The 21,896-nt window shown below is 36.7% G+C and overlaps 1 protein-coding gene across 3 annotated transcripts in view; it reads left to right on the forward strand.

Annotated features, from left to right (window-relative positions):
* The window catches only part of brwd3 (bromodomain and WD repeat domain containing 3), a 56,851-nt gene that overhangs the window by 17,579 nt on the left and 17,376 nt on the right, over positions 1–21,896 (forward strand). For 2 of the 3 annotated variants that reach the window (XM_018096621.2, XM_002940436.5), the window contains exons 12-30: positions 1,515–1,555; positions 2,693–2,797; positions 3,835–3,988; positions 5,163–5,297; positions 5,471–5,599; positions 7,356–7,581; positions 7,881–8,051; positions 8,835–9,018; positions 10,852–10,945; positions 11,780–11,926; positions 12,593–12,669; positions 14,054–14,219; positions 14,867–14,983; positions 15,741–15,848; positions 16,097–16,221; positions 19,176–19,258; positions 20,554–20,665; positions 21,557–21,618; positions 21,690–21,845. In XM_018096621.2, the coding sequence (XP_017952110.2) occupies positions 1,515–1,555; positions 2,693–2,797; positions 3,835–3,988; positions 5,163–5,297; positions 5,471–5,599; positions 7,356–7,581; positions 7,881–8,051; positions 8,835–9,018; positions 10,852–10,945; positions 11,780–11,926; positions 12,593–12,669; positions 14,054–14,219; positions 14,867–14,983; positions 15,741–15,848; positions 16,097–16,221; positions 19,176–19,258; positions 20,554–20,665; positions 21,557–21,618; positions 21,690–21,845 (2,392 nt within the window). The remainder of the gene's footprint in view (positions 1–1,514; positions 1,556–2,692; positions 2,798–3,834; positions 3,989–5,162; positions 5,298–5,470; positions 5,600–7,355; positions 7,582–7,880; positions 8,052–8,834; positions 9,019–10,851; positions 10,946–11,779; positions 11,927–12,592; positions 12,670–14,053; positions 14,220–14,866; positions 14,984–15,740; positions 15,849–16,096; positions 16,222–19,175; positions 19,259–20,553; positions 20,666–21,556; positions 21,619–21,689; positions 21,846–21,896) is intronic. The other variant, XM_004916894.4, reaches the window with a different exon arrangement.

Here is a 21,896-nt window from a genome sequence, read left to right on the forward strand (position 1 = left end):
AGCTTACTTAAAGGAGAACTAAAGCTTAATTAAAGAAGTAGACTAGAAATGTCAATTATGTTTTGGGCTTCTTTACCAGCCCAAGGCGCAACCCCTAAACTAAGCTTCTCAACAGCTGCTTAGAGCACACTGAGCTTGTGATTGTCGCAGACACTTCTAACAGGATCCATATTCATTTATAGGGTTTAGTTCTCGTTTTAAATAGAAAAATAAAGAACTTTAATAGTGAACTTTTCATCAAGGAGGCATTCAGTTGACTGCAAAAACAGCTTTCCCATATGTAATAAAAGGCACTATGTTTGCCAGGAGCAGTAACCCATAGCAACCGATAAGATGTTTGCTCTAAAACAGGTGACCAGTAAATGCATGTCATGTCTGCTGCTGTGGTTGTGTTCCTGTTGCCAGTGTGTCAGTTGCACATTAAACCCCATTCATCAAAGGTACATATGTCAGAATGAGCTCTTTGCATTTCCGTATAGTTGCATATTAAAACTGATTAATCAACCTCTTTGTCTGGCTCAAAGCCCTTCCTTGTGACCGCAACAAAACTAGAATTCTTGAAAAAAAACCAAAACTTTTCATTGTGGGAAAAAAAAACATGGTGATTGTGCTCAAAATTGCACTTTGCTCTCTGCACTTGCATTTGTTTTTTAAAGGTTTTTATTTTGTATTTTTAAACATAGAAAACATACATACATGTAAAACTAATAAAGCATCATGTGGTTTTACAACTCTTTGTCTTGGTTTTTATTTATACAAGATAGCATATAAAACAGTGTTCACGTTTGATATAGTCTAGGTTGGTGGATCTACTAGTAAGGATGGTTCCTGAGGCATTGAGGGTGGGGACAGTTCACGTGGTAGCATCTATCCAGCTTCTGCAGATTTATTTTGTATTTCTGAGGACATCCCCTTGCAGTATACGTAATTTGGAACAGTGGTAACAGGGTTTTGATAAGGTTTAGCCATCTATCTATTGTGGGGGGGGACTGGGCCATCCAGTGCAGAAGTATACATTTTCTGGCATAGAACAATAGGCTATGGTAGAGGGTTCTCATATGGGCTGTCGGGGGAAGGTCATCAACTACTCCCAGTAGGCAAACCTTGGGTGTTAAGAGGTTGGGGAGCAAGGTTTTTTCCTGGATATACTTTGTTACTTGCGCCCAGTAGGACTGAATGACCTGGCATTGCCAGAGGAGATGTATATAATTTGCCTCTGGGGCATTGCATTTAGGGCACTGGGATGTGCACTTGCATTTGTAAATGAAACCTGTTGTCACTGAATTTAGTTGTTCTGTAAACCTTGGTATATGACTGCTATGAGTGGGAGCTGTTATCCTTTGTGTCTGCTGGGTTTTCATAATAAATAGCAATAACCATATCCATAGTGATGTCTTTTTTTTTTTTTTTTTTGACAACTCTGTTTTGATGGATTGATGTAAAGAATTATGTTACCATTGTTATGAGGATCTCCTCCCTAAATCTACACTCTCCAATAATTTATTTTATTCCAGGACAAAGTGGTCGCTATTCAGTTCTGCAACAATTCAGATCGGTGGGTAGCATTTTAGATTTTAAAGAGATGTACTGTATATTCTATCCTTGAATTATGATGTGTTATCCAGCTTTTTTTGTTTTTAATCAATTGTAAATTTTACAATTTAATAACAAATCTCACAGATGAGAAAACAATTGTAATATTTCAAGCGTTGGCCAGATTTATATGCCATATCATGTAGCAAATATACACATTGTTCTGCACTGTACTGTATTAAAAAAAAAACTTATTACTGTGGATGACCCTAGTAAGATGGCTCTATTCAACCTGCCTCATGGCAGAAGTGCCATTGGTGTAACAACTGCATCATCTACAAACTGAATTCAATGGGGATGACAATATTTTAAAAAACTTAAACTAAGTGCCGATGCTTGTGACGTCATGGAACTTAAAGGTATCTAGAGACTGGGAGGGTGGGATTTCCATAAGACTCCCAGTTAATCTGGGACACTTGACATCTCTGGACCTATACAGCTGGCTTTTGTAAATTCTGTGCAGTAATATATAATTGTTGTAGATTTTTAAAGAATGAGATCATTTAGCAGCAATAGGAAAGTTTTTACTTTACAGTAAACCATAAAAACAAATTAGTGATTTCAAACAGCAGAAAGTAAAATTGCAGTAGCAATGAAAGCAAGAATCTGACTGATATCCAAATTTAATTTAATGATATGAGCTCTGATCTGTAAACAGCAAATGGAATGTATTTTGACTATTCTACCATGTTTGTCTTAACATTTTTATAGCAGCAGAGTGTTGTACTGTTAGATCGTAGGTTGAAACCAGAAAATATAGAGTAGGTGATATATTTTAATGGCTATCTAAGCATATTAAAAATGCAAGCTTTTGAAACTACTAAGGTCTCTGCTTCAGGCATTGTAGGTACCCAAGTAGCATTTTTTAATCTACTTAGCCAATAAAAGGTATCACCTACTCTCTATTTTCTGGTTTAACATTTTTGAACCATTTTTTTTTTCCATGTTCCTAACTTCATTTTGGTGGGTAAAGGTACTAAGTCATGTAATCCCACCTGTGACACAGCTGCAAAATGAGTGTAATAGAACAGAATAGTTTTGATAAAATGTTAAACATTTTGTAAGGTTTTCTCTAATGATGATTCTTTTGGTTTTTTAGATTGTGCTTTGTCAGTGGAAGCAGAGATGGCACTGCTCGGATTTGGCAATATCAGCAGCAAGAGTGGAAAATGACTGTTCTGGATATGACTGCCAAGATGGCTGGGTAGGTGATTCTTGTTGTTTGTAGGGCCCAGGACCTATTGCTTTTCCTCAGTTGGTCCCTTAATTAACATTATATAAGTGTACATATATTAACTTTGCCTGTATCACTGGTCTGAGTCATTCTGTCATTTCACATGTTCTTGAGAAAAATATTATTCCGTCCCCTTCATTGTGAGAACATAGGGAGGAGATTTACTCTGCAGTAGTTGCTTTTTTTAAGAATAATTGTTGATCACAGACGATTATTGCATTTTTTTGTGTACTGGCTTATCAAAATGATTTACATCCTTCATTAAATATTTACTTTACCAATGTATTTTTAGTCAAACACCTCACCGTCATGAATTTTCATGTCTTTTCTGAATTATGCCTGGGGTAGTGGACATCATTTTATTAGATGTTTTCTACCTATGCAGCTGCAGCTGGAATTTAGCTAAGGAGCAAACCCATTATACAGAGGGCTTCTCCATGGACCAGTGATTTGTTTTATTATGCTTGGAAGAACAGGAAGTAGACTGGCTTTACTTTCAGTTTTTGTTTTTTTTCCTGTTTTTTTAAAACAAATAAATATAAATATTTCCTAATATATTTATTAATTAAAGGACACTAAATGGGCACTAAAAGTAATGTTAGCACAAGCCCTGTTTACAACAGAACTTACTAGAGGTGACAAGGGAGATAAATGTGGAGAACGTACACAATGATTTCTCCTTTTTTTTTTTTTTTTTTTTTTTTTTAATAAAGGCAAAATATTTTTTAAAATCATCAGTGTGCCTTTAATAGAGGGTCCATTTTTCATTGTAGTCTCTCCCACAGGGAAACCTCATAAGTAAATATATCAGAGGTGCCCTGGATCACAAATGAAACCAATTTTTCTATAAACCGCTACCAATGGAGATGATTTTAAACATTTAACATATACAGTGTTCACTTTTTGTCTGTTTTATTGTATACCCAATGTTAGCTGTGGTTGCTCAATTTTTTCTGTGACATATCTGAAAATCATGCACTTCTGAGTAACTTACTCTTACTTTACAGAAGCAGTGTTATAAATACAGAAGACAAAGTGACCAAGCTTAAAGTCACTATGGTAGCATGGGACCGATCTGATTCTTCGGTTATTACTGCTGTAAACAATTTCTTTCTGAAAGTTTGGAACTCTCATACTGGCGAACTTCTTCATATATTGTCTGTGAGTAGGTCATTGATTCTGTTGTTTACAAGGATATGGTATTATAGCTACTTTTTGCCCTAGGTAAAATATATAGAGCTGAGCGGACTCAACCAATTGTAGGGGAAAATATGTCCATGAAGCATTCGTATTCTGTTTCATTAAATCTCGGAACTGCAAATCCGTTAAAACTGATGCTGGAGCGTTTGCATCTAATTTGAATGGTCTTAAAAGAAAAGAGAATTTAATCTGTAGTTAAAAATTAAGTTAAAATGTTATCCTCTCTAATTGTTAAAGATGAACAAAATTAGTAGCATTAAGAGCACCAGACAGTTGTGCCTACCTATCCTTCTTTCCTGTCTGCAGATATGTCCTGCTTTCAACTTAATGGTACTATTGAGTTCAGTCAGTTTGGCCATCCAGTTTGTGTTGCTGTGTAGGGTCTAAATGCACTTGTCTACCTCCAGGGCAGGTTTGTTGCAAGCCTCCGTTTGCACCACAGAAATATGCTGTAGTGTGATGCAGGGCTGTGGAGTCGGTACAAAAATCCTCCGACTGAACTACGGGCTAGGAAGCTGACTCATCCAAGCCTGTCACTGCCACCAAGAATGAGGATACTGTTCAAGTTTGGGTCTAAATCTGTAACTAAGCCTATGTTATTGTGACTTTTCTTTTGCTTATTAAAGAAACTACACACCTTCCTTGAACCTAAAGTTTAAACAAAAGACAAAAAATGAAAATCTGTTATAGTAGCTCTGAGAAGTACTTTATTGTGACTATTGTCTGTAAGTAGGACATTGTAACAGATTTCATTTTTTTTTTCCATTACAATTTAAAATTTATTAGGAGTCAGTACCGACTCCAGGTACCCAAAATTGCTTCCGACTCCACAGCTCTGGTGTGAGGCATACATATTTACCCAACCTAAAGTTGCAAAGTTCAAATTGACACATTGTACTTAATATACATGCATGCATTCTTCTGTATGTTAATCCTAACCCACACTGTATTCAGGAAATTCAAAATTAAACATTTCCTAGAGCTATAAAAGAAACTGGTTTTGTCATGTTTTAATCCCTTACAGGCAGTGCTACATATTTTAAAAATTAGGCACTGGTTAGTATGTCTTAACATGAAAGCAGTAACAGGATGGGTGTTTTTAATAATATTTATTTACTAAACTGTTTTCCATCAGGGCCATGATGATGAAGTTTTTGTTTTGGAACCTCATCCTTTTGATCCAAGGATTTTAATCTCTGCTGGGCATGATGGAAACATATTTGTGTGGGACCTCGAAACAGGAACCAAAATTCGTAATTACTTTAACATGGTAAGAGACTGTGCAATGCAGTTATTTTACAGCAGACTTTTTTGTGTTGAAAGGTCTATTCCTGTGATAAAATCCATACTTTTTTTTATTGCTTTTGACTACTTGTGAAAATGCTGCTGGTATCTTTATAAACCACAGGTAAATACAAGCGTTTAATAACCACTGTTTTACAGATTGAAGGTCAGGGTCATGGAGCCGTGTTTGACTGTAAGTTCTCGCCTGATGGTCAAAACTTTGCCTGTACAGATTCTCATGGACATCTTTTACTCTTTGGTTTTGGTTGCAGTAAACCATATGAAAAGGTAAGTTCTGATGCAGTCTGCAGTGGAAGACTTATTGGAAAACACATTTTTTCACTGGAGTTTGTACCTAGATTCCTGAGAATGTAGACTTCTGTAAAGTGTAACAACACTTAGGGGCTGATTTACTAAGACACGAATTCGAATCCGAATTGGAAAAATTCCGATTGGAAAACGAACATTTTGCGACTTTTTCGTATTTTTTGCGATTTTTTCGGCGCCTTTACGACTTTTCTGGAATTGTCGCGAGTTTTTCGTTACCAATACGATTTGCGCGAAAAAACGTGAGTTTTTCGTAGCCATTCCGAAAGTTGCGCAAAATCTGGCGATTTTTTCGCAGCGTTAAAACTTGCGCGAAAAGTCGCGATTTTTTCGTAGCGCTAAAACTTGCGCGAAAGTCGCGATTTTTTCGTAGCGTTAAAACTTGCGCTAAACGTTGCGCCTTTTAAGTTTTAACGCTACGAAAAAGGCGCGACTTTTCGCGCAAGTTTTAGCGCTACGAAAAAATCGCCAGATTTTGCGCAACTTTCAGAATGGCTACGAAAAACTCACGTTTTTTCGCGCAAATCGTATTGGTAACGAAAAAGTCGCGATAATTTCCGAAAAAATCGCAAAATACCGATCATTACGAAAAAACGCAATCGGACGCATTCGGCCCGTTCGTGGGTTAGTAAATGTGCCCCTTAATCTCCACTAGGAGAATCTAACCCAGTTATACAAATACTACATGTAGAAAGTTTTCTATAGTCATATACAGGTATGGGACCCATTATTCAGAATGCTCAGGACCTGAGGTTTTCCGCATAAGAGATCTTTCCATAATTTGGATCTCCATACCTTAAATCTACTAAAAGATTATTTAAACATTAAATAAACCCAATAGGAGTGTTTTGCTTCCAATAAGGATTAAGTGTATCTTAGTTGGGATCAAGTACAGGGTACTGTTTTATTATTACAGAGAAAAAAATTTTAAATTTTTAAAAATTTTAAAAATTTTAAAAATTAAAAATATTTGCTTATAATTGAGTCTATGGGAGATGGCCTTCCCGTAATTCGGAACTTTCTGGATAATGGATTTCTGGATAAGGGATCCTATACCTGTACTATAATGCAGAGATGCTGTCTTTGTGCTAGCTTGCACATAAGAATAAGATGAAATCTCAGTATACCACTTTCATAGTACAGTAAAAACGTTTATTTCTGCAGTTCCTGAGTGATTATGTTTTTTAAATCAATAGTTGCATTTAAATGCCTCCGTTCTGAATCCTCAGTCAGAACACTGTATGAGCAACCTATTGCAAAATATTTCTCTTGCTCTAAACATTAGGGGGGGAGTTAGACCAAATAAAAGCATAAAGAGTTTATTATGGGACTATAAACATATGGGGAATCATGGTGCTGCTAACTAGTGTTTAGACATCCTAACTTGATGTTCTGCCTGGTGGCTCTTGCTCTGTTTAGGAGCATGGAAATTCCCAGCCTTCTGAGAGCCAGAGATAGGCAGGACGATTGTCAGCCCAAAATTCCACACTCTTTGCTGCTTTATCTGCCACCCTCTTCTTAACAAAAGAAATTCAAATGCCAGATGCTTAAAGAGGGGATGGTCTTATGTTTCATTTAAAATATAACTTTAAAGCAAGCCTCACTTATTCACTAACAAAAATCTTACATCCTTAAAATGAGTCTTATATTTGGTGGTTTTATAATTTCAAATGTTAATCTACTAAACAAATACAGACGTATTTATTTCTTTGAACAGATTCCAGAACAGATGTTCTTCCATACAGACTTTAGACCTCTAATAAGAGACTCCAACAGCTATGTTTTGGATGAACAAACTCAACAAGCCCCACACCTAATGCCCCCTCCATTCCTAGTAGACGTTGATGGCAACCCACATCCTACCCGTTTTCAGCGCTTGGTGCCAGGACGTGAGAATTGTAAAGATGAGCAGCTCATACCTCAGCTGGGATACATGTCAAATGGTATTTTTCTCATTTGGTGATGTTGGCAATACATATTGGGTTAGAGTGTTTGAAATAACTAAATGGGCAACATAAGTTACATTATGTAGGACAAAATATGATGATGGGTAAAATTGGAACAGTATGTATTAGCGCAATTTGATCTGTTTTCTGTAATAAAATAGTGTGGGTGGGAGCAGTAATGTATTTTCTTTTTTGCTGGTTAATGAGTATCTACAAGACAGCAAAAAGTCTATTTATGCATCCTTTTGTGTATAAATATAAATCGAAACCGTGATTATTGTATTTTGTGAAATAAGGCAATGGCGATGTGGTGGAGCAGGTCATTGGCCAGCAAACAGGAAACCAGGAGGAAAGTATTCTTGATGGGATAATCCGAGAACTCCAGAGGGAACAGGATGAGAGGCATACAAATGAAGCCGAGGATGTGGATACACCCAGATATAACAGAACAGACTCGAGAAATGGAGGCATGCAGTTTATTCTGTTTTGTTTATCTTTGATTATATAATCTGTTTTATATAGTAATACATTAAAACAGGGGTGCCCAAAAGGTCTACCAGTAGATCACTTTAAAGTTTTTTGTAGACTACAAGGTGGGATGCTAACCTACCATTCCCCCCCCCCCCCCCAACATACTGGAGCTTTTGTCTGCAGCCAAACTGCTGTGTTGGCGCTTGGTATAATGTTTTGCGGGCATTGAATGTGAATTTGCCACAATATTCCAATGTGTATTTAGGTATTAAACATCAGGAGTGATACTTTTTCTAAATGATAGACATTGCACTATTTTTTATTAAAGTAGATCTCATGAATGGAGGGCAGGTGGCAAGAGTAGATCACAGGGTGACAGAGTTTGGGTACCCCTGCAGTAAAGGTTATATTAAACGGTATTTACGGTTTGCCTCAATATCATGTAGGGACCAGACACTAAACTAAGTCAAATCTAGAACGCCATCCTTGTCTTTCTGTAGTGTGAGAGGGCATTGAAAATAAAACCGCATTCTTATTTTTATTGCTTAGTTTTTGACCAGGTACTGTAGCATGCACATCTTTTGGCAGAAAGACTCATATTTTATTACCTGTATCAATGCACTTGAGGTCACACTGTCAATTGCAAGATACATTGCGCTCAGCGCAGTTCAGTGTCCCTACACATTTCAGGTCATTGCATTTATTTTTCCAGGATTGCCATTTTTTTTCTTTTTTGTTATGTGCGGTTTAATTGTATCTCACTGATGTCCCTCTTATAGTATTAAGAAGTATTAGCTTGGATTTATCATCTCCACCTAATGTTGGCCTTCGCCGGAGTGGCCAAATTGAGGGTGTTCGCCAAATGCATAGTAATGCACCTCGGAGTCAAATTGCAACAGAAAGAGACCTAATGGCCTGGAGCAGAAGAGTGGTAGTAAATGAACTGCATCCTGGTGTTATCAGGTAAAAAAAATGTATAGTTCTTTGGAATGAAGGGGGTTTGTGTTTTTAATCTGAAGCTGACCCCCAAAACCGCACGATTATGTTAAATTATTTACTAAAATGTATATTTATACAATCTGAACATAATTTATTATAATAAATGACCTATAATTTTTTTTTAAATAGGCACACATCAGTAAATATTTAATTTTTTTTGTCAGATCTTATACCTTGAGCCACCATTATGCTGTGTGCTCCTTCACTGACAAATTCTTGTTAATTTAATGGCTTGTGTAACATAGCATGTATGCATGCCCTTAAAGGACATGTAAACCCCCCACACACAAAATTTAATCAGTGAACAACCTCTTTGAAATCTTTCAATACCTGCCACACTGGTTGTCCATAGGTTAATAGTAAGGCTGCAACATCCCCTTAATCACTTAAGTTTGCTTCTCCTCCTGTAACCCACTCATCCCCCTCCCTCAGGAATTTGCTTTGGCTGTTGGCTTGTGGGCATGCTCAGTTGTTCTAAGCTCAGATTGCTATACACGACTCCCAGTCTAGCAGCCAGTGAAGAGATGGCATTGTTAGTTCCCGTAGAAACTCAGCTCTAGCTGTCTGCTTCAATTTTTTTCTCCCAAACAACTCTCCTGAGCTCAACTCAAACAAAGCAGAACTTTTATCAGAGACAGTTATGCCTGTGTGAGACAGTATTCTTGATTAAATGTATGCTGAATAAGGGTCTGTGTGTGTAGGCTGTTTGCAGATTTAAATGTATACAATTATGTATCAGAGGAAAAATGGCCTCCGGGTGATAGCTACTATTTGCTTTAGGAAAATGTGATGGTGCTGGCAAGCGTAGGGGATATATGCAGTACAAATGATGCTATTTTGGTTGGGGAGACATGCCCAACTGATATACATTGTAGGCAAATGTAGGCTTTACATGTCCTTTAACTTGACTGCCACACCACCATCTTTTGCGGCCTGGGACTGTTAGATCAAATTTCCTGTTACTTTACTGCAAATGCACCAACTTGCAAGGATACTATTCCAGACATGCAAACGTTGTCTATAGCGGCAAGTGATCCTTGGTAAACACTAGAAGAGTGGTAGCTTGTGCATTTTTTTTTTTTTTTTAGAGGACCTATCACAGGGTTAGTTAAATGTGTTCAACAGGGGGGTTAAGTAACGCATTGCCTACACAGCGAATAGCACTTTACTTGTCCTTTTAAAATGGCAGCAAATACTATTAAAATAATATATTTTTCATGGAATTTTATTTATGAAACAGTGATTTAAATATGGCCTGTTAAAGGAAAACTGGACCCCCAGAATGAATACTTAACCAATAGTTTATATTATGTTAAGTGACCTATTAAAGAATCTCTCCAAACTGGAATATATATAATCAGTAAACATTGCCCTTTTACATCCTTTCCCTAGATCCACCATTTAGTGATAGCCTGTGTGCTCCCTGAGAGATCACATGACTAGAAATAATGCAGTTCTTACTGTAACAGGAAGTAGTGTGGAGCAAAAGACAGAAATCCATTCATTGGCTGAGGAGGCCTATCATGTATGTGTGCCTTGGCTTGTTTGTGTGCACTGTGAATCCTATGATCCCAGGAGGTGGCCCTTAATTCCTAAAATGTCAGTTTTCTATTTAGGATTACCCAATGGCACATACTACAAAAAATGTATATTTTTATGAAAATGGTTTATTTAGATGAAGCAGGGTTTTACATATGAGCTTGTATATGCAATATATTTTTATAGAGACCTACATTGTTTGGGGGTATAGATTTTTTGAATTATAAAAGAAAGATGCTATGTTATTTCCCTTTACAGGGTCCAGGAAGAATGCAGAATTTCTAAAGGCGAAATGGAAATCAGTTTGTACAACACAGAGAAAAAGAGGAAACCAACTAACCCTGCTCAGAGGGTAAGAATTGAGCTTTGTTGCTTTTGTCCTTATGTATTTGTTAAAATAATGGATGGGCGGGTGGGTATGTGAAAAACCATGAGACATCCAGAATGGTGTATAAAACAACTTTCTGGGATTTACAACCTACATCAACTTTGTATCTTAACAAACTAGGCTGTGAGGTACAACATTGGCAAGTTCCCATGGATAAAAAAACTGAGCATTCTCTTGTGATAAAGTAACTTCTAAAACAATGAATATTGAGTTAACAGTATAGTAGGGATTTTTGCTCAAACTAGTGATCTAGAGAGTTGGAGAAGAAGGGTTTATGTGCAAATTCCACAGCCCTGGTGATTATCAGGCAATGTATTGGGGGTTGGTTGGGAGGGTATTGTTTCAGGCAACTGGCTGTGTTGCTGGAAGGCTTAGGTCAGCTGTAGCAATTTTTTACAAAAATGTTTTCCATGCCTTTTAACCAATGTTACTTGTACAGGTATGGGTTTTGTTTTCTGATCTGCTTGGGTCCTGAGTTTTACCAAAGAAGGTAAATAACTTTTAATTAATTGGTATCGCCATATCTCAAGGCTACCTAAAACATTTAAGTGTTTATTTTTTAAATAATAGGATTTTTTTTGCCACTGACATGGGGTTTATGCTGCCATACTTTTTATTACAGAGAAAAGAGAAATCATAAAAAGAAAAAAAAATTGTTTTAGAAAGATCTTTATGGAAAACTAGGATGGAAATTGTGAGAATGCATAGATGCACACTGAACAAGAGATGCGTGTTTTTAGAGATACCTGTTTTGTTAAATTCTTTCACTTGTTCAGTATTTGGGTTTAATTTTTGCAGAATGATTATCAAGCTTTTGGTGGGCGATCACTTAGACGAATACAGCGGAAGCGCCAGCATGCCTACCAGACACGTTCAACCATTGAACATGATGCAAGAGCTAAAGTTCCAAGTACAAATGGGGAAGATTCGCAGAGTTCCCCCGAGGTATGGTGCTAGGTGTTTTTCCCCTTTTGTTTTTCAAGAGACCGGATGATAATTGTTGACAGATACGTATGTTTTATGAAGTTTGTTTTTAACTGCAGCATATATTGAGAGGCCCTGATTTGCATGTGAGGTTTGCTTAAATGCATTTTAAGAAGGGATTCCACATATTCCCCCTCTTTTCAGACTCAAACATATCCTGAACTGAATCTGTGCATCCCCTTTTATTTATTTATTTATTTTGCATGTGGCTGAATATTGCATCCTCTACAAAGGATGTGGTTGAATCCAGAACCAAATCTGAACCCTAATTTTGCATATGTAAATGCATATGTTGCATTCCGAGAAAACAATTTGCACCTCCTGTTGTCATATGGTCTAATGCCATGCAATTTTATTGGTTCACATTTAGTTTGGCCAGGTGTGAAAAAAAGATTTGGGGAAATCCAGAACCAGGATTCGGTGCATCACAAATTTTGAAATTGTGTTTATCAATTGTCAACTTTTAAAGGGGAACTGTTGTGAGATTAGAAATCCCAAACTGAAATGAGTTTATAGAGGGAAAAAAAAAATATTGTAATAAAATATTTTTATTGACCAATGAAAAGGCATAAATATATGCTTTAAATTGTTGTGTGTGTGGTTAAAGCTGTAATTTTGATATTTTAGGAGGAGGAGTCCCAACATTCAACAGAGGCTTCAGGAGATGAAGCTGCAGCTCAGTGGCAATCAGAAACCTCTTCCAGGTATCAGGTTCCCATAGATTTAAAGCAAAACTTTAGATTACGTAAGTTTACTAAGAATATAGGTGTGCCAGTTGTTAAATTAATGTGTTTTCATTTCTACGAGGCTTAACCCAACCATTCCATATTTTATGTGGTGAAAAAAAATAATTTGAAACAAGTATTTATATGGGTGAAGACACACTGGGCTACTAGTAGCAGCTACTTTTTCTGGGCTACTAAACTCCAAAAAAAAATACCCTGCCATATACAATACTGAGAATTACCTCTGCAAAAACACACACAGAGTCTATTTTAGTAGCCACGACAAGTAGCTGCTACTAGTAGCTCTGTGTGTCTTCACCCTAAAGTGCCAACATATGCTGCAGTGATTTACAGCAGAATGGTGTAAGCATCGATGCATATTACATACAAATATTGACAAAACGAGATAAAGAGAATCCTGCTCACTAGAGGGCAGTGCAGCTAGAGCTTACAGTCTAAAGGTGCGTAAGTAAGCTGGTCTTCCTTTTATGAATTACAATTTTTTCTGAATGTGAGCTAGGGGGTGGCTATGTGAAAATATGTCCACCTTTAATTGTTTTGGTCATATCCTGTTTGAGAAAAGCATAAGGTCAAAGTATTTTGCATATAACAATTGGAATTATAGTTTACAACTGATCTGTTAAGAAGGTTTATCAAAACAGCATTAAATATATTTCATCTCGTCTATCATTGTCACTTGTAGCAAATAGATGGAAAATGCTGCTGCCTTTGATATGCAACATGGAATATGCTAAAGCAAAGCTAGACCAGTGTAATTTTATATATTTTTCTCTGTAGGCTCTGTAGTTAACTACTTGTCATCTTTGTGCTGGTCCCTTACTCTGACTGTATGGTCTATGGGGCAATTTTTTACTGTATACACTGTGTATGTAGCTCTGAATATAGTACACATAAAATGCTGATGACGGTTCTACTTCCTGTAATATAATTTTAAATCTACCACATTTATTTAAAAAGGACAGGTTTAATTCATCTTCCAGAGAAATTTCTCTGAAACGGATATTGCCTTCCACCCTTGATTATGCCATAGAAATAGCACCTTCATTCAGCCTTGTGGCAGCAGATATCATTCTTCTGTTAAATTTCTTCAGTTCCTTCCTTTTCTTTACATTTTTACATTAAGGGGCACATATAAACCTGTAATAATAAAACTATGTACACAAAAAAGGGTAAAGTACTGTAAAATAAATGGCATTTATAAAAGCTCACTTGTACAAAGAAATTTAACGTCATGCATCATGATTCGTGCAAATCATCAGTTATAAAGAATTAATCATGTTAATTAAAAGGCTGGTATGTCATGATCTGAGCATCTCCCACATCAGTTTATATTGTTTTTAAGTAATTCATCTAGTGAATATTCCGACTGGACTGCAGATGCAGGAATCAATCTCCAGCCTCCCAAAAGACAGACACGGCAAACAACAAGGAAAATGTGCAGCAGTTCAGAGGATGAGAACGCTAAAGAGGAAGAGAAGCCGAGGAAACACAAACTGACCAGACGGAAGGTTGGTTTGTGTATTTCAAGCTTATGTGGCAATGAAACCCAGTGTTCTTTGGCAACTTAAAATATAAAGCATGTCATTTAGCATTACAGATTGGATTATATTTGATGACCTCTGACCCAGCTGGCTGAATATATTTGGTATAATAGATGCAGAATGCAGAAAAACTGTTGTATCTTACATGCAAAACAATATATACAGTTGTGCTCAAAAGTTTGAACAAAAATTTTCATTATTTTTATATGAATGTGACCTAAAACATAATTTGATTTTCAAACAAGCCCTAAAAGTAGATGATGATAACCTAGTTAAACAAATTAAACTTTGTTGTATTTGGTCGTGTGTGTATTGGAAAAAAAAAATCCAATATCATCTAAGTATTTTGGTGTGACCCCCTTGTTAACCTGCATGCAAAGAAATGTAAATCAAGATGAGGAATGAATGTATAACTTCAGATAGTGTATGTGGTTTCACAAGGTTAGCTACAGGAATACAATAAATCTGGCCACAAACAGACCCATATTTCATAATATTTATTCATTTTCTGGCCAAAGTGTAGATTCAACAAAGATTCCAATGACATGGATGTGCAACATAAATACCTAGCATGTGGAATGACATAAAAAAAAAAAAAATTTCTTCTGTTTAAGAAACAAAGTGAGCGTCTTTCTATGGAAGGAGAGCCAAGTGAAGAATGGATTCCCCCCCAGTGGATCTTGGACACCATCCCACGTCGTTCTCCTTTTGTTCCCCAGATGGGAGATGAGGTAAGATGTATGAGGCATCAGTATAGGATGTTATCAAATGCCAAATTTTAGCTACTTTCTATTTTGTCAGAAATCTAATCTATATTGACTATCAAAATATTTATTGTAAAGCCATTTAAAAAAAAATTTTTTGGCAGCACTGTAGTTTGGAATTTCTGTAGCCGATTGCTTGGTTCCCACTTACCTTTTGCTAGTGCGACTTTGATATCATTCTCGACGTGCATATAATCACAGTCCTAGAATCTGAGATCTGTTGTCCTCCAATTACTCATGTGTCTTCTCTCACAGGCACACAAATTGAATTTCAGTGCAAAATCTGCTCCATGTCTTCACCCATGCACAAGAGTTTGCAAAGGCCAGCGGAACAGCTGATTCTTAGCCTGTGTTTATATACAGGCCGAGAATCAGCCCTATGTGGCACTATCTTTGGCACTAGGCAGTAATGTCATTGGTAGACTGGAAGATGAGTAGGAGAGGACCTGAACAGTAAGATAAGTTTTAATAAATTTTAAAGCAACATAGAGCAACCGTTTCCTATTTGGCATGGTCAGTGACCTGCAGATAACGTTTTAAATTGCAAGCTGTGAAGAGGCAGAGTAGACAGGCACATGATAAAATTAATAAAGGATAATAATAATACTTTAGGGGAACCACCTCTTTAAAGAAATTAACATATGTAATTAACATAAACTACTGCCCTTTTATGGTCTATATTAAAATGCAGATTCTTTGATCTTTTTTTTTTTTTTCTACATAGGTTATTTATTTCAGACAAGGCCATGAAGCTTATGTACGAGCAGTAAGGAAGGCTAAAATATATAATATTAATCCACAAAAGGAGCCATGGAACAAAACGGATCTCAGGGTAAATAAATGGTTTTATTGCATGTGTCCATAGTATTCCTATGTTTGTAATACTTTTTTGTAATGCTTTTTTTTTTTTTTTTTTTTTTGGTGGTCTTTTCAAACTTTGATATTATATGGCAAAACTGTAATAGTTTGATATAAGAGGTCTTTTTAGCTTAGCCCGCAACATTTATTATTTAAAAAAAAAAAAAAAATCTGTTTTTAAAATTCATTGTATTGCCACTTAAATGCTGTTTCATTCATCAGGATCAAGAATTTGCTAAGATTGTAGGAATTAAGTATGAGGTGGGGCCGCCTACATTATGCTGCTTAAAACTTGCCTTACTGGATCCTACTTCAGGCAAAATAACTGCAGACTCTTTCTCTGTTAAGTAAGTACTGAAAAAATGTATGTTTGAGTCATACATTTGATTTGGTTGATTTAAAATATGTATCAAGAAAGGAATGTGGATTTGATGCCACATCAAATGTGTCAGTGTGCCCAGTTGCCTACACCCACTCCAACACCTATCTGTTGTGTTTGGGGAGATTCAATGGAGTCTGTCTGAAGTATAATACCATTTATGTTTAAGGGTTGAAGCATCAAATTTGCCTTTACCGTTATCACTTTTTATATAATTTGATACTTAAATGAATTGATAGTATGGTACAGTAATTTGTAATTGAGGGAGCATGTTAACTATAACTGCATCAGGTTTAGCACCCCATATGTGGAAGGTGCCTTGTTTTTAACGTATGCTTTTGAAGGGATTTGCGTGGTGGGAAGGTTACCAGTGATAACTCGGTAAGCTAATTTGTGAATGAAACGGGTATTGCTTAATGGCTCCCCTACGTATTTAAACAGAGATGTGCCCCATATCCTATTATTCAAGTGTAGGGGGTATGCTTCCAGGTACTTGAGCAATGCCCATTTACTAAAAGGGTTATAAGTGGTCCAACAGGCAATGTATCAGTAAGGCTGCCAAATAATATAGTATATCCGGTATGGACGGGACCCCTTTGCAACATTTTTTGCAACAGGACACCTTTTGCTATTTGTAGTTTAGAGTTAGCCAATATAAAGTAAATGAGCATTAATTGGATAACGGCTAGTAGTTTGCCTGGAACAGAGACAAAGTGTCACAAACGGGTGCAATAAGCATGGAAGAACACTCGTTTTTATTGTATTTATGTTACATAACCATGCTAAAGTGCCTGCTCTCTGGGGTGTTGTATTCCCTGGCTGTCATATTGTCTGGATTTGCATAAATGTTGTCCTAGCCTGGTTTTCAGGTGTGGGCTATTTTTGATCTGCCCCCTAAGGTACAATGCGTCATATTAAAGTCTCTTGTTAATATCAGTAGCAAATGGGAAGGTGCTTTGATAACATTTGTTTGGGAAAGTAAACATTCACCAATACAATCTCAGACCCATCTATAATTCCTTTAATTCAATTTTTTAATTTTTGGTTGCTAGTAATAATTGTGGAGAATGGTACAATTTTATGAAATGTTATGGCAACACCCAGGACAGGCCGACTTGTTAGTTGTCTAATCTCTTACAGCAATCCTGCCATTTGGGTTTTGTGGTAGACATTCTCACTGCTAAGGATCTTGCCATACTGGGAGTGTCATGTTGGGAATGTCCTAGATATGGACAAAGTTTTGTAGATGTTTTACTATGGCTGTTTTCCCTGAACCTTACCAATCAGCTGGAAAGGTTATCCCCAGAGAGTTTTTACTGTAGTTGTTCTGTAAAAGGTTTAAGTAGCCTTCTGTTTTGGAGAGTTTCTTGGGCAAGGTGCAGGTAGAATTGGATTTAGCTTTCATCGTGTATAAAGAGTGATACAGTTTTTGCTTTGATCATAATTTTAACCTATATGGCATAGTCATGGGCTTTGCGAATAATGTCTGAGGACGGCGCTGTCTAAATTTTTTGACTTCAGAACTTGGTGTGCCTGATCCATTTTTATTAGATAATCAGGTGTCTATTCAGCAGTTTGTATGTTAATATGTATGTATGTATGTTTTGCAAAATTTCCTTTTTAGTCTTCCTATTGTTGGACTTCAGGAAGGTCTCACACCCTAATATTTGACATGATTTATATGTACAAGTACATTAGAGGGGCCTATAAACAAATAGGGCATGTTCTTTTTTTTTCCCCATTAAATCGATTTGTGCACCAGAGACCACCCATTTACATTAGAGGAAGGTAACTTTCAATTGAAGCAGCATAAGTGTTTTTTCACAGTGAGGACAGTGAGGTTGTGGAATGCCCTTCCTAGTGATGTAGTGATGGCAGATTCTGTTAATGCCTTCAAGAGGGGCTTGGATGGCCTCTTGAACAAGCATAGTATTCAAGGCTTTTGTGATACTAAAATCTACAATTAGTATTGATGTTGGTGTATATATAGTTTTTTTTATATACCACTGGGGTTTGCTTGAAAAAGTTGGACTGCCTCTGCCGGTTCTTTAGATATTCTAGATGTGTGTATCACCCAGACACAAAAAGCTGTATAATGAAAGTCCTTTTAACATTAAGTATGAAACCCAAATTCCATTTTTTTTTATGAACACATCCATACCCGTTATAAAGCTATTTAAAAATTGCAGCTGTTAATCATATAGTGCCTTCCCCACATCTATGCCTTAGGCAACAATTACTTTTACTTTCAATTCAGCATTTTCCAAGATGTCACTGTAGTCCTCACTTTCCTCCTCACTCCTCACCATCTAATTGTGTAGCCTGTGCATGTGCATCAGGTTCCCTTATTCTGGCACATTAAACAAGATTTTGGGGTGATGCAAAGCTTGTCTTAACAGTGCCCACAAAATTGCACCTGCCTTCTTGCTGTGATTTTGTAATTCTAAGACTGAAGGAAACAATATTTAAATAAACTTCACTTACACTATAAAAATTATTTTACTTGACCGACGCAATATAAAAATAATTTAGAATTATTTTCTGTTGTGACAGGTCCCCTTTAAGTCCTGAGTTTTGGTGCACTAGTGATGTATTAAATCCTGATGTTTTGTGACCAGTCAGCTGCATGTGCTTCCTTAATATTAGCAATAGAGGAACATGGGAACCACAAGTTGTTTGTGTAATTAGAATCTTCCAGTTTGTGCCATATATTTCCTGATGCTGATATGCCAGATTCCTAATTTATGAAAAAAACAAACAAAAAAAAAATTTTACCTGTTTGTATCGGCAGAGAAAAGCTCTGCTTCCTTAAGTCAACTCGATTTCTTACTGTAACTGTATCCCCTGCCATCTGCCTTCTCTATGGAATTTCACACTAATGATATATTATCTTTTTGAGAATACATTTTTTTTTTATTTTAGATACCATGACATGCCTGATGTTATTGACTTCCTTGTCCTTTACCAGTTTTATAAGGAGGCGAAAGAGAGAAACTGGCAGATAGGTGAGTTGTTCTTTTGAGCTTCCATGGCTTCCGATGGAAAATTATGGCAAAAGTATAACTTTTTGTACTTTTACAAGAGAATGTGTCATGGTTTCTTTTTGCATAGAGTCGAAATGCAAGAAATATTTTCTTTAGCTATAAAAACTCATCAGTGAGTAGTCCTTTGTCTAGCAGCTACTAACATTTTAGGACACTGTTCATTACGAGCAAGGTCAATGGTGGTGTAATCCTAGCACATTATAAAGTAAGAACATTGTTTTCTGACTTTCACATCTTGTAACACAGTGATAGAAATGGGTAATGGCATCCCCAGTACGTCAGTCAGTGAGATCACTGGGCAAAGGACTCTCAAACTCATTAATCTGTGAGAGCGGTAAATAAGTCATATTAACATTACCAATAGGGGGAATAAGTAAGTTATACACTGAGTAGTCTGTATTATTTATATTTAGAGGTAGAGGGTACTGTGGACAGTCCAAGCATATTATATAGTGAGAGGAAGTTGGTACTCGCGCACACAGTAGTTTATACAGGGAGAGGAAGTGCATACTGGTAGCAGACATATTGCAGTATGTTTCATTGGTTACTGGTACCCCATGCTGCTCCAACTGGTTGAAAAACTCTATAAACTCTAACACACCACTCTGATGCTTGATAATAAACAAGGGCATTAATTTAAATGAACTTTTGAATTTGAGGTCTGATGAGGTCCTTTTGGCCTGCGAATTTGAAAACTTGTTTCCAAAATCTAAAAACTCATATGGTGGTTCTCCTATACATTTTCTGTGTATAAATAGTTTAATCTTGGTACAAGTGAATGTAATATGTGTACCAGCCTATAAAAACCTTATTGCTGTAGCACTGAGTAGCTTGAGCACACAGACGATTTACCAATTCCTCAGAAAGAAGATTTCTTTTGAGGACCCATTCAAGATACAGGATAACATTTCGTGACTGCCTTGCCTTAGCATTTTCTGTATTATCTTGTAGTGTGTGTAGGAATTTTAATGAGTCTTTTCTAAACCAGCACATATTTTGGGTATGGAGATAGGAGTGGCAATGGTGCAGAGAGAGGAATCACTGTTCTAAGAACATAGTTATGAAATCTCAGAGGGATCAATGTGATCTATATGTTGAGAGCTTTATGCATTTTAAGACGGAAAAAAGTTCAAGGAACATATTAATGCTAAACTGAATTTCTCCAAAAAATGTGGTAGTTCACCATTAAACAATCGCAAAGTTTTTTGCATGTAAATTTAAAATTTGGATAACATTTTCTGTCTTTTGTGCCACAGGAGACCGGTTTCGAAGCATTATTGATGATGCATGGTGGTTTGGCACAGTGGAAAGTCAGCAGCCATTCCAGACTGAGTATCCTGACAGTTTATTCCAGTGCTACAGTGTACAGTAAGTAACATGTAATAAACACAAACCATTTAAATATCTTGTTATATTTGGGCACTTGGATTTACAAAGAGAGATGCTGACAGGAAACAGAAAGTGTCCTAAAAAAGGTAATTAAAATAACACCAAGCATATTTTTAAGGAGAGCACCAAGTAGCATAGTTGCAGAGCTTAAAACATTCATTACAGCATATTAAGGCTGATACCACATGGGGCTGATTCTTAGCCTGCAGAAAAAGACGAGAATTGGCCCCTATTCAGACATCCGCCTCCTACCTTGCCTGCACCTGGAACCATTGTGTTGACCCAGGTGCAGGCACACATGGCTGATATTGGTTCTGAAATGTAAACTGTCATGTTTCGTTGCCAATATTGCCATGTGTGTCTGCACCCAGGCCGACACAATGGTTCCAGGTGCAGGCAATGTAGGAGGCTGATGCCAGCATGTTTCATCAGCCTAATAAAATACTAAAATATTTAAATAATCTGTGTTGTGTATTTTGTCTAGATCACCACTGCATATTTTGTTTTACATATTGTTTTGGTGTTAGCACAATTCCTTTCCCACAGTAAGGTGGTTGGTGCTGTTTTCTCTTGCAGTTGGTTGCTTTATGGTTTTTACCTTGCAAACATCTTAGTGTCCTTTTTATAGTGCAGACACACAAAGCAGATTTCAGTGCAAAAATGCATACTTTTGTGTTGAAAATAATATAATAATAATAATCTCAAAGTAGTCCTACATACTAGATCTGCTTGTGCGTTGTTATGCCTTTGTATAGGACCTTAAATGCATAAGGGGCTATTTTTAATTAAAGGGAATAAATGGCTCTTTTCTAGTTGGTTGAGTATTATTAAAAGTAGGAAACACTGACTGTTTTGAATTATATATTTTAGCTGGGATAATAATGAAAGAGAAAACATGAGTCCTTGGGACATGGAACCAATTCCAGATGGCAGTAAGTATGGTTTTGTTTTGCACCTTTTACTAAATGCAGTAAGGCAATGACTTACACTGATATGTTTGCAGCAGCTTTGCCTGATGAAATGGGTGCTGGTGTTCCCGTTACTTCCGATGAACTGAAGTCTTTGCAGTATAAACCGGAGGAGGGAGAGTGGGGATTGTACTCAAGAGATGAGGTTTGCGAAAGAGTTATCCAAGGAATTGATCAGCTACTTACTCTTGGTGTGTAATATTCACGTTCACTGCATTAAGACACATCTGAAGATCTGTGTA

The sequence above is a fragment of the Xenopus tropicalis genome, chromosome 8 (assembly GCF_000004195.4).
Source record: "Xenopus tropicalis strain Nigerian chromosome 8, UCB_Xtro_10.0, whole genome shotgun sequence".
In the NCBI taxonomy this organism is placed as follows: Eukaryota; Metazoa; Chordata; class Amphibia; order Anura; family Pipidae; genus Xenopus; species Xenopus tropicalis.